General features: G+C 39.5%; 2 protein-coding genes across 5 annotated transcripts in view; both read left to right on the forward strand.

The window, feature by feature from the left end:
• LOC114665320 (gastrula zinc finger protein XlCGF57.1-like) overlaps nt 1-11,340 on the forward strand; it is an 895,535-nt gene that overhangs the window by 818,505 nt on the left and 65,690 nt on the right. The window lies entirely within an intron of this gene.
• rab3ip (RAB3A interacting protein (rabin3)) overlaps nt 1-11,340 on the forward strand; it is a 56,520-nt gene that overhangs the window by 25,480 nt on the left and 19,700 nt on the right. For all 4 annotated transcript variants that reach the window (XR_003718589.2, XR_003718590.2, XM_051927310.1 and 1 more), the window contains 5 exons: nt 2,855-2,950; nt 3,320-3,397; nt 4,171-4,374; nt 10,013-10,141; nt 11,237-11,340. The exon at nt 11,237-11,340 is cut by the window's right edge and continues 9 nt beyond it. Coding sequence is in view for 2 of the 4 variants with exons in the window: in XM_051927310.1 (XP_051783270.1) it covers nt 2,855-2,950; nt 3,320-3,397; nt 4,171-4,374; nt 10,013-10,141; nt 11,237-11,340 (611 nt within the window). In the remaining 2 variants the exon portion in view is untranslated. The remainder of the gene's footprint in view (nt 1-2,854; nt 2,951-3,319; nt 3,398-4,170; nt 4,375-10,012; nt 10,142-11,236) is intronic.

Below are 11,340 nucleotides of genomic sequence, written 5' to 3' on the forward strand. Positions count from 1 at the left end.
CATTTTTTGAAAAAGCGAATGCTGTTGTCCTTCTGCATATTGTGAAAGTTCATAATACCAATCAACAATCCGTGTTAAGCACTTTTTGAATTAAGAAAAACACAGAGGAAATAAAAAAGAGGGGTAGAGCCAAACCATGATGGAACAGGATGAAGCACAATTTTTTTCTATAGCTAGTAGAGGTACTGTTTTTCAGAATGTGATAGAAGGAGAACAGGGTTGTACTTTTGAGTGAGTTAAAGTAATTAGTAGCTTTTGATTTTGATTTTTTTTTCCTTTGTTGGTAGACATTTAAACAAACTCGCAACATAATGAGGCAGTACTCATTTTAGGCTTTGATGGCAATCAACCAGGATGTGCTACAGACTGAAATTTTATATATATATATATTCCCACTGACAAATCTGATTGGTTAGTTTGCCATTGGTGACGCAATAAAAGAGGAAGTGCGAGTGTGAAATGCGTGAAGCGGAGTAAAGGCAAGTGAGGCATGCTGAGAGAGTCGCCTTAAAAGAAAACCAGATGAGGCGAGAAAGGTGCCTGGCATTGGCATGCAGGGATATGCTCGAGAAAGGCTGTGCCGGCGAGTCTGTGCTGAGTCGTTCACACATGGAAATACAGAGGAAAGGTGCTGAAGATGCATGTAGGGCAAGATGTAGAAAAAATATATATATATTCCAATATTTAACTAATTACAGGTTTGATTGTTTTCCAATGATCGTCAACAAAATCTAAGTCTAGTCACTTGGAAAAAATTGACCTACAGTAGATAGATAGATAGATAGATAGATAGATAGATAGATAGATAGATAGATAGATAGATAGATAGATAGATAGATAGATAGATAGATAGATAGATAGATAGATAGATAGATAGATAGATAGATAGATACTTTATTAATCCCAGGGGGAAATTCACATACTCCAGCAGCAAAAAATATTAAATTAAAGAGTAATAAAAAATGCAGGTTAAAAAACAGACAATAACTTGAATAATGTTCAACGTTTACCCCTTCTGGTGGAATTGAAGAGTCGCATAGTTTGGGGGAGGAATGATCTTCTCAGTCTGTCAGTGGAGCAGGACAGTGACAGCAGTCTGTCGCTGAAACTGCTCCTCTGTCTGGAGATGACACTGTTTAATGGATGTAGTGGATTCTCCATAATTGATAGGAGCCTGCTGAGTGCCCATTTCTCTGCTACGGATGTCAAACCGTCCAGCTCTATGCCAACAATAGAGCCTGCCTTCCTCACCAGTTTGTCCAGACATGAGGCATCCTTCTTCTTAATGCTGCCTCCCCAGCACACCACTGCGTAGAAGAGTTTCTTCTTTCTCTTTATTTAATAAAATATTTGAGTTATCAGTTCACATCTGCTTCTTGATGGCAGGCTGTCAGAATAGAGGATTTTTGTTTGTTTGTTTGTTTTTTGACGTGCACAAGGATTAGGCACCTAATAACATTTTGGCCTCTATTTGTTGGAAATTTCATGTTCTTTGGCACAGGCTCTTTTCCCATATATTTTACAACACCGTCTTCGTGTGTGGGAACTTATTGTATACATCCTAAAATATTCCATGCATGTCTAAAATGTTTTCCATTCACACATACACAAAATGTACTGCCTCCATAGCAGATTTGCCTGTTCAGAACTTCTTTCATTTGGTTAAAACAGCTAATGGTGAATAGCAAATATGCTAGGATGGTAAACAAAAGTATATTATTATTGTGAAGCTAAACAAGCATTTAAATTAATCAGTCTAATCTTGCAGTCCAATCTTTCTACTGTACAACAATCACAACAACTCAATTTATAGATGCCATATTAAAGATGACCATTGCCTGTTAACGATGCAGAAAAGGATTTTAATTTCAGTCATTTACACTGTTATAATGAAATCAGGATCTGCAGCCATGACCATTTCTCTTGGCTCCCACTCTCAGGGTCAGATATTTTTATCACATGTGAAGCACATGGCTTGTGTCAATGTTTGTGCGAACCACAGTAACACCACCCCTTGTAGTTTTCAGTGGCAGGCAATCAGATGGCAAGAGGAGCTTGTGCAGGCCTTGTGCCAGGTCTCTCCCACAGCTTTGTCAAAGCACATATGGCGTCTTGAACTGCAAGTGCCACTCCCTCGTATGGCTGTTATTTCAATATGACTGTGCGATTTGGAAGGAGGGGATTGTGTGTGTTTACTGGCAGTTGTAGCCGCATTAGGCCAGAGAAACATGGGACATTGGTTAGTGCTGCTGTCTTAAAGCTCCAGGCGCTAAAGGTCAGTTTCTGGTCTGATCATTTACTTTAAATCTCAGTGAGGATTTTCCTCCAGTTAGCCTTTCTAATGTAGAGAGAGGCTCCCAGTAAAGCGTGTGAGCGGTGAAGTGTACTAGGAAGACGGGGGAAATTCTACTTCGAAATCAAAATGTCACTTTCTTGGAAACTGAGATTGTAAAAAGTAGTGACATACACAAGTGTTGTCTTGAAAACAAGGCTATGTTTAGTAACCAAGAGAAACGAGCCAAAAACGGGACCAAAATAATCGCCAAGGAAAACCATTTTTAAAAGGGAGTTCATACATCACCAAACACCCAGGTTAATGTGGCTCCACTTGTGGAATTTATTATAAACTCCAATTTTTTTTTTAATATTTTATTTTTTTTAAGCTATCCAGACCTATTTACCTGTACAGAGTAAGTTCTGCCTTACTCCTGTGTGGGCAGCAGGCTGACGTTTTGGCTCACTAGCAGAGCTCTCAAGACCCCCTAGGTCCTCCTGTATTATGCAGTTTAAGACTGACAGAGAAATAAGGCATTTCCTTTTTTATTTTTGTTTTATATTTTATTTTATTTTTAAGGAACTTAAGTTAAAAGACGAAGAATGTGAAAGACTTTCTAAAGTCAGGGACCAACTTGGGCAAGAACTGGAAGAACTCACAGCTAGCCTTTTTGAGGTTTGTTTGGCTTCTTCATCAAAATGAGCCACTGAGTTTCTGTAAATGAGCACTTAGATCCCGTAGCGTTTAAGGTGCCTTGATGCTTGAAACCAACTGTTTGGCTTTTTTTTTTCCTTCCTCCTAGCTTCTTTACTAGTAAAGCTTGATTGTCCCCGTCTGGTTCTCTGTTTGTTTGTTTTGTTTTGTTTTGTTGTTTTAATCCTATTGTCTTGTTAAGACGCACTAATATTTTTGCTGGGTGAGCTTCCAATGGTGGTTTGGTTTTTCTTTCTGTCCTTATCAGATGTTTGGACTTGATGTAAATGTGCTTAAACTGGCAGTTGTTGGTGGGTTAAAATTGCCTTTTAATTCCCCTGTGTTCCTCAGGAAGCTCACAAAATGGTGCGAGAAGCTAATATCAAGCAAGCAACAGCAGAGAAACAATTAAAAGAAGCTCATGGCAAGGTAAGCCTCATAGAAAATGGTGACGGCTGTTTGTTGTTGAAATGCTTAGTGATGTGCGTCACTTCAGAACTTGACATCTTTCCTTCTCTACTTAAACGATTAATTATTCTTTTAAAGATCTTTTATCCTTGTAAATAAATCTGTGACAAGAGGATAACAGGAATCGCCTTCCTCACTCAACTGAACCGCTGGTCTCCGCATTGTTAGCAGTTGAGCGAACTGGGCAGCCTTCACCTCCAAGTCTGTTAACTGCTTGTGTTTGGTTTCACTGATAAAATGTTAAATGGTGACCATTTTAAACAAACTTCATTCACTAAGAACAATGTAGTGTGCTAGTCATTTGAACATTAAACAGGAACCTTTTTTTTTTGGCAGTAATGTCAGTTATCAAACCTTTTTATCTGTTTGCAATACTGTGAATGTTTTTAATTGTGCATAAAGAATATGAGTACAAACATTTTGTGGTATATTTCTGTTAATCTGATTAATGATAAGATTGACATTGAAAATGCACTTGATTATATTGGCAATAGCTAGGCATGCCCCTTTCACACTTGACATTGTATGACGTTCTGAAGTAGTGGTATTAATATTATCACACGTACAAATAACAGCAGTCTGTTGTGACTCAGACAATACAAGGATAACATATCCCATCATCTCCTTTCCAGTTTAATGTTGATATATAATGTTTCCCAGACAGATAACCAGCATACTTATGAAACATGTGGAATTTCAGATTTTCACTTCATCAGTCTCATTTTTTTTTTTAGATTGATATGCTGCTGGCAGAAGTGGCAGCTCTGAAAACGCTGGTGCTTTCCAGTTCCCCAACCTCCCCTACAAAGGATATGCCACCCACGGGCAAGACACCTTTTAAAAAGGGACATGCAAGGAACAAGAGTACCAGCAGCGCCATGCTAGGGAGCAACCAGGAGCTCAGTGTCATGCAACCCATCGTCAAAGACTGCAAAGAGGTAAGTCAAACAATCCTATTACTATTAGCCTTGTTACATGATGGGTCAAGATTAAAAAAAAGAGCTAAACTATCTATATATCTTTATATCATATCTGTCTATATATATTGCCATAATATATATATATATATATATATAGCCACTATATACACATGGCGGTCAAAAGTTTTACAACACCTCAGTTTTTCCAGTTATTCTTCAAATTTCTCAGTTTCTGCCGTGAAGAAGAGAGTTTGTTCAGTCTGCAGTAGTCCACAGCCAGTTTTTCAAGGCCCCATTTTGTCCTTTAAGGAATGGCTTTCTTCCTCCCACTCACCCTGTGAAACTTACAGCACAAAGTCTCCTCTACACAATAGAAACTGACACTCGCTTTGCCACTGTTAAGTTGTGCTTGAATTTGTTGTGCTGTGAGCCGCCTGTCACACCCTCAGAAACTTGTCGTCTGATTGGCTTGTGACTTTGGCTCTGCCAGATCTCTTCCTGTCAGTTTCTTCCAGTTTCCAATTGCCTTTGGATTGTGTAGGACAGGGGTCGCCAACTCCTGGAGGTTTTCATTCTAATGCTTTTCACAATGAGTGACCTGTTTTTGCTGCTAATTAACTAATTTGAATTGACTTGCTCTTGAAGACTCAGTCCCCTTAATTGTTTCTTTTTCCTTAATTAGCAGCCAAACAAGAATGAGATATAAAATGTGCCAAAACAACTGGTGTCCAAAGTACAATATCTGAAAATAAAGAAAGATGAAGGTCTCAGGAATGTCGATCTTCTCGGGTCCACTAAACATTTTAAGTGCTCTTAGAAAGAGAAAATCAACAATTTCGGAAATGTCTGCTAATCCACCACGAGAGCCACAACAAGCCACAGAATTAAAGAACGGGTTAAATTAACGACAAGAATCGGCGCCTTGTTAAGCAGCTGGTTGGAGTGAAATTGGTGTGAATTTGAGGCCCTGACTTAGTTGGCCTTCTGTCAGCTCACTCCCTTCACATTTCATTTCTGTTTGGGTGCCATTTAACTCTTTGAGGGCTGAATATTTTTTCCAAAAAGCACAGTTTCTGAAAAGCAATGGTTTCACTCAGAAATCAACATAAAACGTCTGTTGCTGCATGCTTTGGCTGCCAGTTTTCCAAGAATGTGCAGCAGGCTTGCTGCCAGGCTGTCTTTATGTGGCTGGGGCAGCAGCAGCGGTCATGGTTCGCAGTGCATTGCAATCTGGTTTCTACCTCTTATCATTGTTAAGTGGCAGTCCTCCCTGGCAAACATTGTCAGTTTCTTGATTAGCCGGGGACCAGTCAACTGAAGCTGGAACCTCACATTCGTTTTCGATCACTTGTATCAAAATTGGAGTTTGACAAGTCATAGTCCAGTTCAGAGATAATAGGCAAAACATCGTCCACTGAGTATTTTGCTTTCCGCATCCGCGTTGGTCTCGCCAGATGCCAGTGCCATTTATGCCGTTGTTTGCGCCTTGCTACTCACACAGGCGCAGGAAATCTTGGTCAAATCAATGAAGTTAACTTTCCTTCTAGCAACGAGAGTCCAACTAAAACATAACAGTTGGTTTTGTCACAGTATACACTTGATTACCATCGTCCACTCCTCCTTTTGACAAAAGTCGACATCAGCCCAGAAAGAGTTAAGGAAAGAAATGAAGCAATTCAGAGGAACAATGAAGAAATTCAGGGGAACAAATCTTTAAAAAGCAATTCAATTAAAATGAATTCACAAGAAGTTAATTAGCAGCACAAACAGGGCACTCATTTAAAAAAGGGTTAGAATGAAAACCTGCAGCCACGGTGGTGCTCCAGGACCGGACTTGGCTACCCCTGGTGTACGACACCACTGTACTCACAGACACTTCGATTTGTTTTTCAGTTTCTCTAAATGAAAGGCTTACACTTCTACAGGTTAATACAGTGAACCCTCGTTTATCACGGTTAATCCGTTCCAGACTCTACCGTGATAAATGAATTTTCATGAAGTAGGATTCTTTATTTATAAATCGAATATTTTCGCAGTTAGAGTATAGAAAACCTGTTTACGACCTTCTAAATACGTTTTTTAACATTATTAGAGCCCTCTAGACATGAAATAACACCCTTTAGTCACCATTACACTCGTATTACCCAATATATTAGACAAAATAAGAGAAAATAAGACATATTAGACATTACAAATATCATATTATTACTAGGCTCACCTGCCTTTTAAGGCGACCGACTTTTATCCTCAATTTGTGTGCGCTCCATGTGTACATCAGGCATGTAAGTGTAGGGAATGAGAACATCAAAGTGCCCATTCATAACATCTCCCGAAAACCTAAGTTTTTTAACCCCTCGAGTACCTGTCCAAAGTCGTACAATGTCAGCCCGAATCTGTACCGCTAAAGACGGAGTTTCATGCACTAAATAAGCTATAGATGAGAATAAGCAAGCACCATCTCCCCTGATATTTACTACGTGGTGAGGCATTTGTACTCCATCAACATTATTTCCAGAGACATAATTTTGTCTATTTTTCCAGCACATCGCGCACAAAAGCAAGGGAATGATGGGAGCACCAGAACTCTGCTCACATCATGTCGCTTCGTACCGCAAGCCACAAGTAGTAAGTCTGTGATAAGCGGAATACCGCTATGCTTTGCACTCACGGGACAGAAGGACAATCCCGATCACTTTTATATAGTAGATTATTGTACTGTACATTTAATTACACACACACAGTTCTTACACACAACCACTAACCTATGAAGGCACGACCTCAGTATGAGAGTCTTCAGGTGGTGCAGTATCTTCAGCAGGTGCGTCGTTGTCTTCTTCCGCTGAAGGAGTACTAGGAGTAGGCAGTGGGTGTCTGGGTGCGCGGCTGAAGAACATCTGACATCAGGCAGTTGCTGGCGCTGTCTTTTCATATGCGTGAGGAGGCTTTTGTAGGGTATTGCCATCTTTGATCATATCCAAGAGTTTCACCTTCTCCTGGATAGTAAGCATCTTCCTCCAGCGCTTAGTTTTATTGTCAGGAGGTTTAGAAAAAGCAGCACATTTAGGAGCCGTCGTGGGGCTTAGATAAAAGTTCTCAGAAAGCACATGTGTAGTGACGTAAGCGTGTATGAGAAAAAAATCGCGATAGAGTGAAGCCGCGAAAGTCGAAGCGTGATATAGCGAGGGATCACTGTAATGCTCTGTCTCGTTTCATTTGTTAATTGCTCTTTTCTTGCCATTATCACTAGTTTTTAAGTAATCAACACAATTTGGGACACCTGTGCAAATTGTTTGCTCCAACTTGCAAGGCTTCATTTACTTTCTTTGCTGCAGAACATCTTCATGTTGTAACCTAGTTGTTCTAGTTAGTTGTTCCCTGAAGAAGGCCCATTTGTACTATTGTGATATTTCCTTTTTTTTTTTCAGTTTTTGTTAACCTGAACTTTAGATTTAAGCCTCTGGCAGTTTACTGCTTACCTTTCCACCATTTTAGGTCATTCATTGCATTTCATCAGATTAAATGTGAAGTAAAACTGGAAAAACGGAGGTGATCTTGAACTTTTGAATGGTAGTGTTGATATTATGAGTATATAGAGGGAGACAGTACTGTTGTTAACAAGTCTTATTTTTATTTCAAGCTTCCTCAGCTTTGAGTACAAGTAACTAGTTGTCACAATTCACCAGAAGATTAATTCACTAAAAAAAGCAAGCAGCAAATAGTCAATGACTGTTAATGTGGTAGCATTTGTTTTCCTTACTTTGAGAAGAGTTTTGCTTGTTGTGTCTAGACACTTTAAGGCAGACTTTATTTTAATTGGATGAGGAGCAATAAGTGGATTATCATTGTCTTCTTCTGGAAAAAAAAAACTATTTGTGTAGCTTCTTCAGGGGCATCGCCATTGCAAGCTTCATGTTAAGCATCACACACATGCATCATTAGATGGGTGTGATATGTTCAATTTGTTTATTTGCATAACAGTCCCCTTTTATCCAAGGTGACTTAGAAAAGAGGTCAACATAATTGAATCAACATTTGCCTGGGGGACTGTTTGAGACTGAGTGTTACAGAACAAGGTTACAAACTGATCACCTCAGATGAAGAGCTCAGCACAAAATGTGAGCAGGTTACAATTCCACAATTACACAAATCTAACAGCTAATATCAGTTAGACAGAAATTCAAGAAACAAGAGGGTCTTCTTAAAAGACACTGAGAAAATCAGAATTACAGGTGGAGGTGAGCTAGGAGTTATACCTCATGAGTCTGGATTGAGATTTGATGGCATCACCACATGCCTTTCTTTAGCAGATCTGAGTGGTCGAGAAAGAGCACAGAAACTCACAAATGTCTCCATTTGCATGGGTGCTAACCTTTTGACGACTTTGTATTCAAGCGTCAAGAATTTGAACTTAATAAGTCCTGCTACAGGGAGCTAATTTAAAGATCTGAAAAGAGGAGTGTGCCTGCGGACATGCCACTGCGTTTTGTATCATGTGCAGCAGTTTGGTTACACACGGTGTAAAACAGGATTCAGTGTGGAGACTTGTAGTGTGGACTTTGTGTATATGAGAAAAAAGCTTCACACACAGACATCTTAAAGCATTTATTATTCAGGTCTGTCTCGGATGATGGAAATATAAATGTTTAACACTGAAATGTGAATATTTTATGCAAATAGAGTCATTACAAGGAGTGTAAACAGAGCAAGACACAATGAACCTAGAACAGTGCAGTCATACTAACCCTAACCCTAACTACCTGGGCCTTCACTAGTTTTGGAAGCCACCTATCATGAAGTGCGTTTACTCCATTGGTGCATGAGTGGTCTTCATAAGCCTTCAAGGAGCCAAAGTGGGCTTGTACATGAAACCACACTGCACACTCATCTTTTATGAAATTTGCAGAATCGATTGGAAAAGTACAAATAAGGTTATAGTGCCCTCCTTAACATTTGGGACAGAGACACATTTTTCCTCGATTTACCCCTTGATTGTATTTAAACTGTTCTCATTTCTACACGTTGCAAGGATCCTTAAATGAAAGTCTGCAATGTGCACTTTAATCACATCTGAATTGTTTGATTTGTAATTGTAAACAGTGTAGCAGAAAGGGTTAAATCCAAGGAGAAAATGCGTCTTTGTCCCAAACATTCTGGAGGGCACTGCATATTGCGAAAAGGGTGGAATATAAACCAAGCGACATTTTGCTCAGATTCTAGGTGGTCCTACTGTCACTGTGTCTGATGAACTGTGTGCAGTTCTGGTACGCATGCTACAAAAGACACCGCACCTCTGGAAGTCGTGCAGAGAAGAGCAACTAAGTGCATCCTGTGACTGAGGCCTACCTTGGGTACCTAATTGAGGCCTTCGATTTCTCAAAATGCACAGTAAAAATGATCAAATGGTGTTCTTCCAGTTAATCATATACTCAAGGGTATACTGGTAGAAAGTCAGGATAAGTATCTTTAAGACTTCTCCATGTGGAAGAAACTGGAATAAAATACCTACGATACAACTTTAGTGAACCAAGCAAACTTCATGGACTGTACACTCATTTTTTTTAACTGCTTATTTTCATGTCTGTTTCACAATTTTCTAAGAAGCTGCGCCTTTAATGTAAACTTAAGTATAAATATTTTTTATATGTGTGCCTTGCAGGTCGATTTGCAGCTTTTTAATGAATTCAAACAGTGGCGAGAGGAGCCAACCCTTGAAAGAACATGCTCATTTTTAGATCGCATTTACAAAGAAGACATTTATCCCTGCTTAACTTTCTCCAAATGTGAAGTAAGATGCTAGTTTTATATTTATTACCTGCATCATGAAGATTGTACAGATGTAATTCGTGCATTGTTCAATATCTGCTGTTAAAAGATTTAAAGAAAGTGGGTGTGCTACCATAAATTTTGACTAATGTGTAACTTATCTGACTCGAGTGTGGGGTATTTTGACTTACTGTAATGGGGTCCATGGTTCCAAAGGTTAACAGTAAAGCTTTCTGAGGCTCATCAAGATAATTGCTTCAATCTGCAAAGCTATTAGACATTGATTTGACCTGTTCCATGTGTAGAACTGCTTCCGGGGGTAGATGTGCCTATTAAAAACGAGGCCAACCAACCCAGAAGAGCAGAATTCTGATGACATTGTGTTCCAGTGTCTTTGCACTTGTCTGAAATTTGTTCAGGTAGTTTTCATTTTTCCGTTCAATATTTATCACCAACGCTATAGCTTGATGCCCTAGGAACAGGGTCATGGGTTACTAAGGGAAAGTATTGGGAAATTAGCCAGAATGTCATGTAGCTTGATGACCACACTGTGTGCCATCAAAAGTGATCCAGTCACCACAAGACGAGCTTTGAGTCAGATGGCGTGTTAAGGCTTTCATACAGCTTCCTGGTAAGTGAGATGTCTATTGAGGCGGTCAAGCCATGTGACGCACTCCCATGTTTTTACTTTTTAATGTTTTATGTTAGCTCTTGCTTGAAGATATTCCCTTTTGTGTAATAATCATTTTGGCTCGTGGGCTAGAAATCCAGTTAGACTAAAAATGAAATAATTCTTCACTTCTGTTTATTGATGGTCTGTTGTTCAAAGTTCCCAAGAACATTTAGAGCACAGTGTTTTTGTTTTTTCTAAAGTGTTCGCAGAGTGTGTTTCTTTTATATCTGTGTCTGTTTCAAAAGAAAATTAAAGTCTTCTTGTAAACCAACTAACTTATGAGTTTGTGTGCTGCAATGTCACAAAGTAAAACTAGGCGTGAGGAGATTAAGAGCAGGTTTAGGTTAGGAATTAGGAAGTGAATGAGAAAGAAAGATGGTTGACTTGAAGGGCTTCACCAAGTACTTTAACAGAATCGCCTCTTACTTTTGTCTTTTCACACAGTTGGCGTCGGCCATCTTGGAGGCAGTCGAGAACAACACTCTGAGCATAGAGCCGGTGGGCTTCCAGCCGTTACCTGTTGTTAAGGCCTCAGCAGTGGAGTGCGG

The sequence above is a fragment of the Erpetoichthys calabaricus genome, chromosome 1, assembly GCF_900747795.2.
Source record: "Erpetoichthys calabaricus chromosome 1, fErpCal1.3, whole genome shotgun sequence".
NCBI classification, from domain to species: domain Eukaryota; kingdom Metazoa; phylum Chordata; class Cladistia; order Polypteriformes; family Polypteridae; genus Erpetoichthys; species Erpetoichthys calabaricus.